This window comes from Crassostrea angulata, chromosome 7, assembly GCF_025612915.1.
Source record: "Crassostrea angulata isolate pt1a10 chromosome 7, ASM2561291v2, whole genome shotgun sequence".
NCBI lineage: Eukaryota > Metazoa > Mollusca > Bivalvia > Ostreida > Ostreidae > Magallana > Magallana angulata.
The window spans coordinates 16678267-16695053 of record NC_069117.1 but is presented as its reverse complement, the minus strand read 5'-3'; the positions used below and the strand labels follow the sequence as shown (position 1 = coordinate 16695053).

The 16787-nt window shown below is 35.9% G+C and overlaps 1 protein-coding gene across 1 annotated transcript; it reads left to right on the top strand.

Annotated features, from left to right (window-relative positions):
- Positions 1–10728: 10728 nt before the first annotated feature.
- LOC128191206 (uncharacterized) lies at positions 10729–16658 on the top strand. Its single transcript, XM_052863293.1, has 2 exons — positions 10729–11694; positions 14012–16658. The coding sequence occupies exons 1-2, from the start codon at positions 11205–11207 to the stop codon at positions 15058–15060; spliced, it is 1539 nt and encodes a 512-aa protein (XP_052719253.1). The 5' UTR covers positions 10729–11204; the 3' UTR covers positions 15061–16658.
- The last annotated feature ends 129 nt before the right edge of the window (positions 16659–16787 follow it).

Below are 16787 nucleotides of genomic sequence, written 5' to 3'. Positions count from 1 at the left end.
TGAAACTTGTAGTAGCCAACAGTGCGTTGCAACTCATTCACCGGATTGGTTTGTCAATAAATGTTAACAGATAGCTAATATTGTATGCAAATTTATGCTGACGTCACAAAATCTAGTGGTCTCGACCTGTTATACTATTTAGAACAAAACATACGTCTGTCTCAATTTACCGGCACAAAAATTCAAGTCTATAATTATATATATATATATATATATATATATATATATATATATATATATATGGGAGAGAGAATTTAGAATTTTGCCTAAATTAAACTTTCAGTATTTGGAATGTTCGAAGTTTAGTCAATGTCTGTGTGTTGTTCTTGGAAATTGTTGTAAAGAATTCACTACTAATCTTAATAATGTATCAACAATTTAAAAGTTTCGTTGTTATCTCCAGCATTTGACGAATATAAGGGACCATTAAAACAAATACTATTAATAAAATATCAACAGAATACTGGCAAATACTTTAATTTAAACTTGAATCAATTTAAAATGGTCCTTTTCTTTTGTCCAAGATTTGAAATACCAGCACATAACGTTGATTGACAGGATGTTGCACTAAGTGTTAGAAGTATATAATTATCACAGAATGCACATAAATTATCAGCTACAACAAATGGTGGTGTATCGGGACCTCTAGGTGTCGGGGGTGCTGTAAAGGAACAAATATTACAATTACTTAATGTTATAAATTCTAAAATTAAACTAGTTAAATACTAGAAAATTATTTTTTTCTTTATTTATTCATGTGGTAGAATTTGACTCTAGAACATCAGAAAAAACCCAAATTTTAATGATCATCAGTAGTATCTTACAATGTACCCATGAAGGCTAAAACAACACTGCAGTAAAATAGCGAACTTCTCTATTTATTTAGTTAGATCACTATAATCCAAGTTTTTAAAGAAGCGATTTTAAATCTTCGATATTTCTAGTCTAGCTCATGGATGTGTAGGGTATAAAAAAATTGCACACAAATTAAATTCAGAAAATCTTATGTAGAAATTGTAGACATTACTTGTACGATAAAGGACAAACATGATAGTAATACATGAAAACTATATACATTTAATGAGGACAGGCTATACAAAACTTTATTGAAAATGACCATTTACTAGGTTTCGACACATTTATACTCAATAGTTTACTATATTTTTAAACGGCAATGAAAATACCTTTTGGAAATTGTACATACCTTGAAAAGTTAATTGTCCGTTATCTGAAAATGAATTTGGAAACCCAAACCCTAAACAAATCATTTAAAATAGACTGAAACAAAGAATAACCTCCATTGGTGAGATATGTCCTGTGTGCACAGAGATTTTAAACTGATACTAGATCTTATATTGCAATACCAGTTATATGGTATATTTATATATGAAAGAGGATGTTAATAAGCATGTTTGTTATATATGAATTACCCTTGCGGTCATATAGAGGAATTTATTTGAATCGAGAAAAATTACACGATATGTACGCGTCATGCACAATTAACATAAAAGCGTGACATCTGAGCATAATATCTAACAACAGGTGCAGCAATGGACGTTAAAATATGAGTATTGATATGAGACATTTCGTTGTTTTGTGAGCATGAAGTTTCTGAAATCCAATAACGTACGTAATTAAACTAATTATTTAGCCATAACTTTTGAATAAAGAACTATTTGACTGTATTAGTTCTTAAAATTAAAATAAATGAATAAAAAAATCAATTTCGAATAACAACCGATTTTTTTTTTTTGCAAATACCTTAAAGGTTTATCACATACATCATTCGAAAACTACCAATAGTATACGTTTTAAAATTTAATTACTATGTTGTCGAATTGAAAAAAAGAAACCCCTCACAATAGTGTTGATAATGAGAAGTAAAACTGTAATTTATTACAATACACTTGTATCCATAAAGCACTAGACACACTTTTATAAGCAACACATTACCAGCATCCCGATTTCAAAACGTCTGTCGTCTTATGTGCTAAACAGGTATGGAGAAAATCCTATGAAAGATTTTAAAGGGCTTCCTAGTTTATAATTAGAAATAAAATTATTTATACGAAGCTAATGTCAAGAATATTAAATAGTCTAAGCCTCATTATCATCAAGTATTTTAAATCATGAGGCCCATGAGATTTATTGGTCTTTTGATTAACAGCAGTGTGACTTCTAAAAAATTAAAGCATAACATATAGTGGCATAACTGATCAAATCTTAAGTACAAAAAAATAATAATCGGTCGAAATTACACCACCCTACGATATATAATCATTAAAGCCATGCCCTAACACCAGAACCCCTGACCTAGGGGCCATGAAATTCATAATTTTGGAAGAGCCACTCTTCCTCTTCATAACTATATATTTAATTCATCGGATTACCACACAGTTGCAGAGGAAAAGATTTCATAGAATTACTGCATTCATTTGCCACCCCCCCCCCCCAACACCAGAACCCCTGGCCCAGAGGACTTGAACTTTATAATTTGTAAGAGGCACTCCATCATAATTATGTACTTACGATGGTTGTTCCAAAAATTATTCAGATCACAAATATTTTCTTTTCTGAGAGACAAATTTTAATGAAATTTACATAAAAATTAAAGAAACCTAAACAAATAATTGAGCAATATTATATTACAAAATAATAAATTATTTGTTTACGACGGTACATAAACAAGTCAGTGGTCGGGGTACTCTGCGCAGTCCAACACTCGGATTAAAACAACTTATTAAACATCTACTTTTTTAATGTTTTTAGACATACAATTTATAATCAAAGAAAACAAATTATATATGTTCATTCTGCTATTTATTGTGACTAACAATTGTGCAAGTTTTCACTATATAGTGTTTGATTTGAAATACGAAGGAAGTACTCAAAAACGTACTAAGCAATTATTATATGAATACTACGGTTTACTGAGTTTTGACGTGAATGCGGCGCCGCAAAATTCAGGAAATTGGGGGTGAATTTCTCAATAAGACATTTTCTGGCCAAGAAATTAGTTTTACAAAAACTATGCGACGTAAAGTGGTCAAAAGCTTTATTAACTGATCTTTTAATTTGAATGAAAACAAAGGAACTTAAATATCAAGAATGATTTAGCTTTTTTTCTTAAGGGAGTAAGAGAAAATGTCTCAATAATTTCCAAACAACCCTCGTTTGTATCTTCTGGTTAGTATTGTAGGATTTTGTGGATTCGTTCCCATACGGGCTATCTAATAGTCTGTGACGTCACTACGCGGGAATCTGCACAGCGAGGATTCTACCGTCTGCAGCCAGCGAGAGAGGACGTAGGACATGTGCTAGACGAGGCGACAGGCAAGTCCAGCGGCAACCCACGGATATTATCAGTGATAGTGACTGAGAAAAACTATATTGGCGCCCAACTCGAGGCCTTGGACCTGCCAGTTATTTCGTGGAAATTTTTTCCCGTATAGTACGTAAGCCTGTATCATTTTGTTTAGGGAGTTTGAGTAAATCGCGTTGAGGCCGCCATTGTGGGGGCCACCGCGTGGTCAGCTTTCCTGTTAGTTTTTGTAAACATTGAGCCAGTTTAGCTTTGTTTGTGCTACTTGTTTTGATTTATCATTATGTCATATGAAGAGACTCTGTTTGCTTTGGGGTTAGATGAGAGATCGCCCCGATTTATGTCTATGGCTCATGGTAGGGATGAGTTGACACGGGGTATGAGGCCCGGCTGTGTGTACGGGCCAGATCCCGTAAGTATTGTTAAGCAACCCACATACTTGGACACTACAGGGCATGTTAGGGTAGGCTATGTTGAGAGAGCACCCCACAGTGATAACATAGGTCCTCCCTATGTTTGGGTTGAGACTCATGAAAGATTTGAGAGGGGGAGGGGTGATACTAGAGATCCTGTTCGTTTGTCGGCCAAGGGTTTAAGTTCGCCAGTTGGTGTAAGGGACTTTGTTCCGGAAACTACTTATGCACCCTGCAGGTGATTCGTGTGTTGTGGACAAGGACATCCCTTGTCCTAGCATAAGGCGAAGGAGGAAGCATGGTAGGCGAAGGGGGCAACGCAGGAGACTAAACTTCTGAAGTACTTCTTCACGGAGCCTGATGTCCCTGAAGAGGAAGTTACTCCAGTGGACAGTAATTGTCGGCTGCAAGTGCTGCACAGCAAGGTGATTCCTACGGAATCCAAGTGCCCTGAGGCCAAGGGCAAGGATGACATAGTGGGAGACTCTTGGCCCCCAACCCATGCGACCGTCTCGGATGATCTGTTTGTCATGGCAGCTCGGACTGCCAGTACACCCAAGCTGAAGATACCAGGAAGCAGTCTTGAGACAGCGGTGGAGGATGCCCATGCTCCTGCAACTAGGAACTCCCTTTTTAGGTTTAGGGAGTCAGATTGAAGAGGACAGCCTTTAAGAGCAGCACCAGACTTGGAGTATCTCCATTCAGGTATCCAGACTAGGGTGACGGATGCACGGGAGATGCCGTCGTCGCCTTCTGGATTGTGCAGGGCATGCCTCGTGGATCAGACGTAGTAGAGCTGCCCTTTCCGGACTGGACCCGCAACCTGGAAGAATGACTTGGACTGTCCCTGGATTATTCTTTAAGTGTGTGAGACCCTTGTCATTTGGACGGGCCCTGCTCTAGTGATTTAGTATCCCGGCTGTTGCTGGGACTGGTGTTACCGCAGGTGAGATTCAGTTCCCTGGAAGTTATCCCGGCTGTTGCTGGGATGGCGTTCCCACGCCCCTTGTTATTCGGTGGTCCCGTTGGTACCAGACGTGGACCTACTCCCCTCAAGGAAAACGGAGGGAAGTGTAGTGTTTGTGGACTCGTTCCCCGTACGGGCTATCTAATAGTCTGTGACGTCACTACGCGGGAATCTGCACAGCGAGGATTCTACCGTCTGCAGCCAGCTAGAGAGGACGTAGGACATGTGCTAGGCGAGGCGACAGGCTAGTCCAGCGCAACCCACGGATATTACATGTATCAGCGATAGTGACTGAGAAACACTATAGTATTCAGGAGCAAATGGGAAGATTTTCAAAGAATTAATGCATTTTCACTACATACTCATTAGTGCCCTACGCTTACTCAAGGACCCCTGACCCTGGGGCAATGGAATTCACAATTTTGGAAGAGGCATTCTTCGTCATCATAACTATGTTAACTATGTACTTAGTTTACCGATTTAATATCCAGGAGCAGAGAAGATTTTTGAAAAATTAATGCATTTTCATTATTCATAATCAAATTCCACCCTAACACCAGAACCCCTGACTTAAGGGTAGTGAAAAAAAAAACCCAAAAAACAGAGAGGCACTCTTCCTCATCATAACTATGAACCAAGTTTATGGGAGCAGACGAGATAATAGTTAAGGAATAAATGTATTTTCACTATACGTTCAATAGAGCCCCGCCCCTAACACCAGAATCTCTGACCCAGGAACAATAAAATTCATAATTTTGGAAGAGGCATTATTCATCATCATTACTTTGTACTAAGTTCTTGTGCTTTATATCATGGAGCAGAAGAAAAGACTTTTAAAGAATTAAATAAACGCATTTTCTCTATTTTACTGTGTACTAATCATTAGAGCATAGCCTTAACACCTGAACCCCTGACCTATGGGCCATGAAATTTACAATTTTGAAAGAGGCATTTTTTCCTATCATAACTATGTGCTTAGTTTATTGGCTAAATATAATTAGAAGCACAGAAGAAGCTTTTTAAAGAATTACAAAATCATTAAATCCTCGCCCTGGCATCAGAGCCCCTATCCCTGGGGCCATGAATTTAACAATTTTGGTAGAGGGCTCAATGTTTATTACAATAATGCAAACAGTTTGATTGTTTGGTGTCCAGTAGCAAAAAAGATCTTTTTGAGTGTGCATTAATTTCGATGATTTTAGCCCGATCCCTCAGGCCCCAAGCCTTAGGGGACAGAGACCATGCATTTTACAAATTTTATTTCCCTTTACCAATTAAATTAGCTCAGTTGTTCTTGAGAAGAAACTGCAAATGTTCAAATTTTTACGACCGACCAACGACGACAGGGGAAAACATAGCAATAGGTCACCTTATTGATTCAGGTAACCTAAAATATAACAAGCATTCTGAGAGTATTGCATAAGCAATACACGTCCCCTACCAGTTTGTAGAAATTGTGAAAACAATGCACTGTTATGCAGAATATCGAACTCGAACATTAAAAAATTGGAATATAAAAAATTAAATTTCTCGAAAATATGACAACCAGACGCTACAAAAGTGTAAACTTGATCTGTAGTTTGACATTTTGAAGCTGTTCAGCAAATTTCATATTATTCCTCAAACGCATAAAGGAAAAAGTGTGGAAAACTGAAGTGGGACAGACAGACGGACTGACGGACGCAGAGGAAAGCTATAGTCCCCTCCGGTGAAAACCGGTAGGGGACTAATAAACGAGGTTAAATGTCGATATAAATCTAAATTTAAAAAAAATACTTTATGACGTTTCTATTGATATTATCTTTTTTAAACGCAATTTTAACTTCGCATGCCAAAAATTTAAATAAAATAGTTTATATGAAACATTAATGTACATGCATATTGCATGTTTGACAGTGAGTACTGGATATAATTTTTAAAAACATAAAGATTTAATTTATCTTAAGTTGGTCTTATTACTATGATATTATCAAAATATATACAGCTACTTATGTCTTACGAAATCAAACAATATAGATTAAATGTTTGCATTATGAAAAGGACAGATTTGTTCTTCAGATTACAAAGAATAATGCTTTAAACTTGTATAAACAGAAATATCAAAGCCTCATTTCATTTGTAGCAATTTAATTATAATATATTTCGTTTCTCGCCTTTTAAGATTTGAAATATCGGATAATTGTGAAGTCGTACGCAAATAAGATCATCTTCAAATTATCTCCCTTGCGCCTTTTCAATCAATTGTTTACATCATTTTTTACCAATTAGAAAAAAAATAGGAAAGGCACAACAATTAAATGTAATTTAATGACTGTAATGACTAAACGACTGTGATTTATTTTAACTATGTGAAGCATCTTCCAAGGAAGACGTTAACTAAAATGCAAGAAAATCAGATTCAAGCATCTGTAAAAAAAAAAGTCTTAAAATAGAGCAATAGCTTTATGTTACAATTCTGAAACCTAATTTCCCTGCTTATACCGAGTACCCAGTAGACCCATCCGATCGGATTAACCTTTGATGAATCACGTTAGTAAACAACATCATCATCGACACATGTACGTGTACCTTGCCGAGACTTTTATTACTACACGAGACACATCGGGCGTTTAGGGTTGTGGGATTTAAAAAAAAAAAACCATTTCATTGGCTGGTTTTAAGGTCGTTCTGAGGTGACCCCATAAAACTTCTTGTCAAGCGTATCTTACATGCAGAAGCGATTTTGTAAGTCTAATTTTGGTTAAACTTTCTTCTTTGATACTTTTACGGATTAATACGTTTAGCAACGACAAAAAAAATTATATGGAGAAATTATAAGTAACATCAATATTGTGGATGTCACGATCGATCACTGGTATGTTTTGAAAATCATCAGAACGGTCATAAAGGCTATACAAATATTACTACGAATCATGAAACTCAACGATTTCAATTGCAACGACGAAAAATGACCCCTGTCATTTTGGACGGAGAATAATCGAAACAGTAAAGCCTCTACAAAAAGGCACGCTCCTTTCAATATATACACCATTCATAGATAAAAAAACAGTTTCTAGATTTTTTATTATTAAAATTAGATTACAGAATGTGTTGCATATCATTACGAATAGATTAATGTTGTGTTTATACTCTTTGTGAAGATGAGTTAGAACATAATTTTTTCATGCATATGTTTGATATTTGATATATCCTGTATTTCTGGCAAAAGGCACATAAAGCATCTTCAAGTGTTGAAGTTTTATACGTAGAACCAGAACCTGAAATAGAAAAAAAATTATTTGAAGCAACTGTTATTTCAAAATAATATGTACATTGCGCGGGAAGTGCGTAAACCTTTCCTACCAGATTTAATAGCTGACTTTTTACTTTTTAAAATCTCGAAACAGTAAGTTTTACATTCCATGGATTTCTCCGACGTAATCATTTGACAACTTCGACAGAAAATTTGAAGTTCAGCAAAAGATTTGTTTGGAATTGCATTCCTGGACGGTGCAAAACTTTCTAATGAACGAAATGGTTGTTGACGCAAAAAAACCAATTGGCCTGGAAATGGTTTCTCTGAAAATGAAAAAAGAGCACTGCTTGATTTTTTTTGGTTTATATGCAACTAATGGTGTTAGAGATAAAACCTACTTTCGCTTTGCAAGTATTAAACTGCAAAACTAATCATACAGTTGTATAAGTATTTATAATCTGAAATTGATCAAACTGTATATCCAACTAATGATGTTTTAGTAGAGGGGGTACATTACTAAGAAACTCCACTCAACTTATACTATAAATCCCTGCACATGTTCATAATGGATCTCCGAAATTTATCGTTTTGGTAAAACCATGTGCATGGGTTGATCAAATTTAATCATAAAAGATCTTTTTTTTTAATTTACCACATTGCAAATGACTGTCGTCTTGTGTTGACAGGGCTTTATCCCAACACGTTTTTAAACAAATATGGCGTAACCTTGCGTTTCAGTTTCCTCGGTTACTTGTACCAATAATCTAACGTTTTAAGCTAATAATATGGATTATTGCTTTGTGAAATATTCACTGAAGACACATTCTAAAATTCAACTTTTACTACTAGAAAACAAGGCACAAATTTAAATGAAGTTAACTATACTTGGACAGAAGTAATGTGTAATGTTATAATAATGCACAGCCATTTTCCATTTCAAAATTGGCCTAGTCGCTAGGTAATTGGAGTCCTTTAACAGATAACAATGAATTTAAATATTATAGCTAGTGAACAATTGTAAAATCTCGAAAAGTTGGTATTGTGGATGATTAATCAGGCGTTGAATAGGAAGGAAAAATGCTTCTAAATTTTAATCATAATTAGGAATAACCTTACCTTGTGGAATTTGTAATAAGATAATCCTAGAGGGTAAGGCAAACACAATAATTTGTGCAAAAATGAAAACAGATATCGACATCTTTTGTTCTTTTATTATAAGGAATCGCATTTAAAATTATGCCACAATAACTGCTATAAGACAGGTGGAATCACATGGCGTATATTTTAGACAACTGAAACAAGCAATGTGTGTGCATAAGTAGTTCATATTTGTTTTTTTATTGTTTAATTCAAAGAAGTATTAGATTTTTCCTAGTAAAGTATAATTAATATTGTACTTTAGGAATCATTTATGAGATGCAGCCCTTTCAAGCATCTATAACATGGCAACTTATTAATTATACGATCATGCAAAAAAAACCCTGCTTTTCCTGGTAAAAGTAAATGTATTCTGAAAGTCTATTTATAGTTTATCCAAGCTCACTATTAGGCTTGGGGTAATCGTAATCGAGTTATCATTACCTTTTGTTCTGAGTTTATTGACGGTAATCTGTAATTGAAGAGTAATCGTAATATAGTTGAATACAGCTTAGATTTTTTTCGATACTCTTAACGTAAATATTTTAAAGTATAAAAAATAATTTTCAAGTGTTACTTATAATCTGATTAAGGAATAAAATTATTTATATTCATTTATTACTAATAATTTTTTACTTCCTTTCATTTAAAATGTAAATATTGGTTAATATCATGGTTCATAATCAGTTGTTCACTCTGTTTTTCACAATGTCTTCCTGATCATTAATTATTCAACCTAATGTGTCTTACAAATACTACAGCTACCTAATGAGTGATTATTTTAGAGAGAAAGAAACAGAGGTAGTCAAATATTGTGTCTACTTGCCAGAGAAAGAGACAAAAGGGTGTATAAGTGTCACAAAGTGTGTTTGTCCTGGTCAGTTAAAGACTTAATCAACAATGCAGTTAATGAGGTGTGGCCACCCTAGTGTTTCGATAACATTTGAAATAGCCCCAATAAGGATCTATCAAAATAGAACATTACAAGCTATAAAAACAATAATTATTCATTCAAATCACGGAGCAAGGTTCCCTCAAAGTTCTGTGCATATTACCGATGATAAATTATATAATTAATTATCCAATTTTTATCAAGTTCTAATTTTTAATTGACAATTTCTTTATTCTCTGAACTGCATAAATTACAGTGTTGAGAAAAATAAAAAAAATTTAAACAAAAATACATATAAAACATACATTGCATGCATGCATCGGAGTGACAATACAAAAGTGAAAAAAAAGAAAAAGGAAAAAAGTATGATTAGCAATTAACCTAGAGAGCTAACTCTCTCAATTATGACTTTAATGAATTTACACAGATTAATCAACAACTTTTTATTAGTAGTATTAAAGAGTTGTTGAAATTTATAAACATTTGGTTTAAGATTTCGCCCAAACTTGTAAATTTCCAACAAAAACACTTCGTTTAAATTTTTTTTAAAACTGATCTCGCTTTAATACTTATAATTTGAAAATTGATTTTGTATATGCATAGGAATTTATTTAGAAAAATGTCTTTTTAAAATTGAATTATAAAGATTCAAATTTCCATATAATTCATAATAAAAATACCCTTTCAGCTCAAAACCAAATATATACAATATATTCAGAAGAGGTATCATTCACATTTGAATGGAGACAAATATAAATGTTATTTTTTATGTATAAAAAATTTTGTTTATACATATAAAACAATAATTTTCATGTGTATATTTTCATTCTTCATGTAATGTGTGGTCTACATGTATTTAGGTTTAAACAGTCATTTGCTGGATATTATTTTATAGTCAACAATGTAGGATTTGTTTTATACTTTATATGCAAACAAGCTTGGTCACTCTGTAGTAGTTATTTTTAGACCAGGCAGTGGGTCCCTAATTATTGCAGATACCTAAATTCCATGTCCAAATTAGGTAATGCATTGCATAATGGGCAGCTACATCTCTGGTGGTCAGCCACCACGTGATTCTCTTATCTTAGCAGTATTAAGTTTCAGTAACTACTTGTAGCATCATTCCTTTGTCCGGACTCTAGCTAAGCAGACGCATTGTGTTTTTAATTATTATTTTTTCAAACTTTCGACCAGCTTTACAAACCATTAACGTTTTCTTTAATTTCACGGGATTTAACATGGCAGACCGCCGCAGTGCACGAGCGAGATCTAGTGCAGGTGCCCCGTACGATCTCAACAGACCTGAGAATTGGACAGTCGAGAAACTCAGAGAGGAGTTAAGAAAGAACAACGTTAGTTTTCGTCAGTCCGACAAAAAGAGTGTGCTATTGAAGAAGGTTAAAGACTTGACTTCTAGTCGTAGTCGCGTGGATCATGAAGAGCGCCCCGTACAGTTAGCATCGGGCTCGAGTAACAGAAACGGATTCCAAGATGGCGGCGACCATCGCCAACTAATGCAAACGATCTCGACTCTTACGGAAACAGTGTCAAAGTTGCAAGATGAACTAAGAATCGTTTCAAGTAAAGTGCACAGCGATCAAGCAACGAGTTCTGATGCAGTGGATACGGGACGGTTGATCGCACAGGAACAGCAGAGGCCCGGGGACGATCATCACGATGGCTTCACTCTACAATCCGCCCTACGGAATCCAAGCCAAAGTGTCGAGGGTAGGTCAAGCTTTCTTCAAAAAACGAAGTTTGGTTATGCTATAGAATCATTGCCCTTTGTGGAAACTGTGTCCCCTTCGATTCGTAAGGCCATTATTGAAGGTAAAGACGTAAACCTAGCACAGCTCCTGATACCAACGACCAACGCCATTTCTCTCAGGGACAAAGAAACGAAATACGGAGAAGAGAAACCGGAAAAAGATCCAAGACTTTATAGAAGCCTGTCAATCTCAGAATTCATCTATGCGTTTGGCATTTACAAAAATATCATGTGCCAAACTTACCCGCAGAGAAGAGAAGAGCTGGACTTGTATGAGAGAGACATTGTAGACATGTCTAATCGCTATGGCGGTAAGGGCTTTTATGAATACCATAAAACCTTTTCAGCACGAGCAGCAGCACATTTGAAGTACTCAAACATACCTGTAGACTGGTCTGTTAGGGATAACACTCTTTTCTGCAACATATTTGCAAACTTGCGTCCTTCTGCATGCTACATATGTAATAGCATCAGCCATACTGCTGGATTTTGCCCTATGACAACATCTAAGAACAACTCCACTATACGGACTCAAAGGAAAGGTCAAGAATCAGACAGTCAAGGACGTCCTCGTGTAGCATACCAAGACAGGGAAATTTGCAATAACTTCAACTCATTTAAAGGTTGTGAAAATGCTAGATGTGGAAATGCCCATGTTTGTTTGCGGTGCCAAGGAGATCATTCAGTCAAAAAATGCAATGACTCAAAAAACGGCCAGACACCCCGCTCCAAACATTAAGCGGGGTTAATTTTCAGTCAAGTGTGTCATCATCTTTAAAAGTATCTGTGCTGCAAGAGGAACTGAAACATTATCCCGACCAATCATTTGTAAATTTTCTCATCAAAAGTTTGACAGAAGGATTCCACACAGGAATTAACCCCCTACCCACCATACCTTTAGAATGTAAAAATCTTTTATCGGCAAGGCAAGATCCAGACACAATTACTCAGTTAATAGACGATGAACTTAATAAGGGTTATCTCATTGGACCGTTTGAGGAGATACCTTTTGAAATTTACCGCATCAACCCCTTAGGACTAGCACAAAGTAAATACTCTAAAAAGAAGCGTTTGATAGTGGATATGTCAGCTCCACACAATAACCAGGATCATCCAAGCCTAAACGAACTCATTAACAAAGAGGATTTTTCATTACAATATGTGACTATAGATCATGCAGTGCGAATAATCCAATCTTTGGGTAAAGGAAGCTGGCTATGTAAAGCTGATATCATGGACGCTTTTAAACTTATTCCAATTCACCCTGCATTGTGGCCATATCATGGGATTAAAAACAACAACAAATATTATTTTTTCACTAGACTAGTCTTCGGTAGCCGTTCAAGCCCAAAAATATTTGACTACCTATCATCTGTGTTGTGTTGGATTTTGCGGGAAAATTATGGAATTTCAAACATTCTTCATTTACTGGATGATTTCTTAACAATTGATTCACCAGACTTTGAAGCAACACGAACTATGGCCTTGGTTCATCATGTTTTTGCTAAACTTGGTATCCCATTATCAGATAAGAAAACAATGGGACCATCTACAGTACTAGAATACCTGGGAATTATCTTGGATACCAACAGGATGGAGGCGAGGTTACCAGAAGAAAAATTGGTTCGAATATCTCAACTGGTACAGCAGTTTTCTACAAGGAAATCCTGCACGAAACGTGAATTACTCAGTCTTCTCGGCCATCTTAATTTTGCCAGTCGTGTGGTCCTTCCTGGCAGATCATTTGTGTCCTATCTTATTTCGCTTTCCACCAAAGCTCGGGAATTACACCATTACGTTGCCTTGAATTCGGAGTGTAGACTTGACCTGCACATGTGGTCCAAATTCCTGGAAGGATGGAACGGAAGATCGTTTTTCTTGGACAATGCTACCACAGATGCCACCGATCTACATCTGTTCACAGACGCCACAGATACGGCTTTTGGAGGATTTTTTAAAAATCAGTGGTTTCAAGGTTATTTTCCGAAAGAACTGACCTCAGAAGACCAATCCCTGTCAATGGCTTTATTCGAACTCTATCCAATCGTCGTCGCATCGGTGCTCTGGGGGGCACAGTGGTCAGGTTTAAGAATTGTATTCAACTGTGACAATGAAGCGACAGTTCACATCATTAACAAAGGGCGTTCGAAAATACCCTTAATTATGAAGTTTATGCGGAAACTAACTCTATGTTCAGCAAAAAACAATTTTATTATCCTTGCTCAACATATAAGTGGTGTCAAGAACTGTATTGCTGATGCCTTGTCTCGATTTCAGATGGACCGCTTCCGACATCTGGCCCCACAAGCCGACCCTGTACCGAAGCCATGCCCAGCATATTCGAGCCTCATCGCGATCTGAAGAACCATGCCGAACATTTAATCGATGCCTCCATTGAGTCCAGCACTGCAGCTACATACAGAGCAGGACTAGACTGTTTTTTAAGGTTTATATTGATGTCTCGAATGTGCTCAGCCTTTGATAAATTACCTGTCATAAATGAAGATATCCTTGTGTATTTCGTATCCCATTGTCAACTTATGTTAAAATTGAGGTATGAAACAATCAAAACTTATCTTGCTGGTGTACGTTTTTTCTACCTGAAAGATGGCCAATGTCTTATGTTTAAAGATTTTGAGAGGCTTCATTGTGTCTTGCGTGGTGTCAAAAAGCAACAATGCAACCTTAGATCAAAGAGATTACCGATCACCTTTTCAATTTTGTCTCAAATGTGTGATTGTCTGAACAAAGGTATTTTTTCACCAATGTTAGATCTTATGTTTGACTGTATCTGTAAAATGGCCTTTTTTGGTTTCCTAAGATGTGGAGAATTTACAACAAATTTTCACAAGCAGAAAGATTTTTTAACTATACAAGATGTCACATTTTCAGAGGACGAGTCTTTTTATATCTTGAGGTTAAATTCATCAAAAACAGATCCCTTTCGACATGGCATTGACATTAAAATTTTTGAGAATTCTTACTTAAATCCAGTAAAAACTATGAAAAGGTATCTCGATAGACGCTTGAACCTTTGTCACACTCAAGATCATGCTGCTTTATTTATTGATGACAAAGGTTACCCAATGTCAAGGCAATTTTTCTTATTTCATGTGAAACAAATCCTCTGTAGATTAGGTTTTGATGAGACAAGATATTCTGGGCATTCCTTCAGAATTGGTGCAGCCACTTCTGCTGCTGCAGTTGGTATTCAAGATCACTTAATTCAGTCATTAGGTCGCTGGAATTCAGACTGTTATACAAGGTACATTAGAATCAATCAAAATACCATCAAGTCTGCACAAACAAAAATGTGCTCACTGTAAATTACTGTAAATTTTATCTTCTTGGGGGCACTCACTCACATCAATTATTGGTATCCACTACAATATGATGTTTATTCGTTTTGGCCTGGTTACCCCCAATTCAGATAAATTTCTATGCATTATGTAATTAGTTATATCTACCCGCTGGTGTCAACCCGGGTCCCTGCATTTAAACCTGATGGTGTCAACCCAGGTTCCATCCCTTAAATCCCGATGGTGTCAACCCGGGAACCATTCCTTAAATCCCGATGGTGTCAACCCGGGAAATACTCTTTAAATCCCGATGGTGTCAACCCGGGAACCATTATTTACCCGACGGTGTCAACCCGGGTTTCTTAAGTTACAGCTAATAATTTCCTGATGGTGTCAACCCAGGAGTTTTTCAGTTTTATATGTGAGTAGCCCCCGAGAAGGCCAAATATGTTGTATTTTGTGTGATTTTTAATCTATGCTTTGTCAGTAGATTTATTTGTTGTGCTTTTGTTGGTGTTTAATAATTGTAAAGTATTTTCATGTGTAGGTTTAATAAATTGTTCAACATACTTTGATTTGCTCTTGATATATGTATAAAATGTTATTTTTTATGTATAAAAAATTTTGTTTATACATATAAAACAATAATTTTCATGTGTATATTTTCATTCTTCATGTAATGTGTGGTCTACATGTATTTAGGTTTAAACAGTCATTTGCTGGATATTATTTTATAGTCAACAATGTAGGATTTGTTTTATACTTTATATGCAAACAAGCTTGGTCACTCTGTAGTAGTTATTTTTAGACCAGGCAGTGGGTCCCTAATTATTGCAGATACCTAAATTCCATGTCCAAATTAGGTAATGCATTGCATAATGGGCAGCTACATCTCTGGTGGTCAGCCACCACGTGATTCTCTTATCTTAGCAGTATTAAGTTTCAGTAACTACTTGTAGCATCATTCCTTTGTCCGGACTCTAGCTAAGCAGACGCATTGTGTTTTTAATTATCCCACCCACCATCCCCATGCTTCACCTTTTGTATGCTTTAGATAAGACATTTGTATTTTAATTTGTTCTCAATGCAGTCGTTGGGGCTCTCAAAATTAATTGTAAAAAATTTTTAAGTTTTTTTTTTTCTTTTCTTTTTTTAAACTGGCCTGGGCCTGGTTACCCCCAATTCAGATAAATTTCTATGCATTATGTAATTAGTTATATCTACCCGCTGGTGTCAACCCGGGTCCCTGCATTTAAACCTGATGGTGTCAACCCAGGTTCCATCCCTTAAATCCCGATGGTGTCAACCCGGGAACCATTCCTTAAATCCCGATGGTGTCAACCCGGGAAATACTCTTTAAATCCCGATGGTGTCAACCCGGGAACCATTATTTACCCGACGGTGTCAACCCGGGTTTCTTAAGTTACAGCTAATAATTTCCTGATGGTGTCAACCCAGGAGTTTTTCAGTTTTATATGTGAGTAGCCCCCGAGAAGGCCAAATATGTTGTATTTTGTGTGATTTTTAATCTATGCTTTGTCAGTAGATTTATTTGTTGTGCTTTTGTTGGTGTTTAATAATTGTAAAGTATTTTCATGTGTAGGTTTAATAAATTGTTCAACATACTTTGATTTGCTCTTGATATATGTATAAACCGACTATTAATCGATCGCATGTTATAATGTTACGGATTACAAGGACAAAATCGAGAGTAATCGATTAATAACCGATTACACAAAATTCCACTATGTATT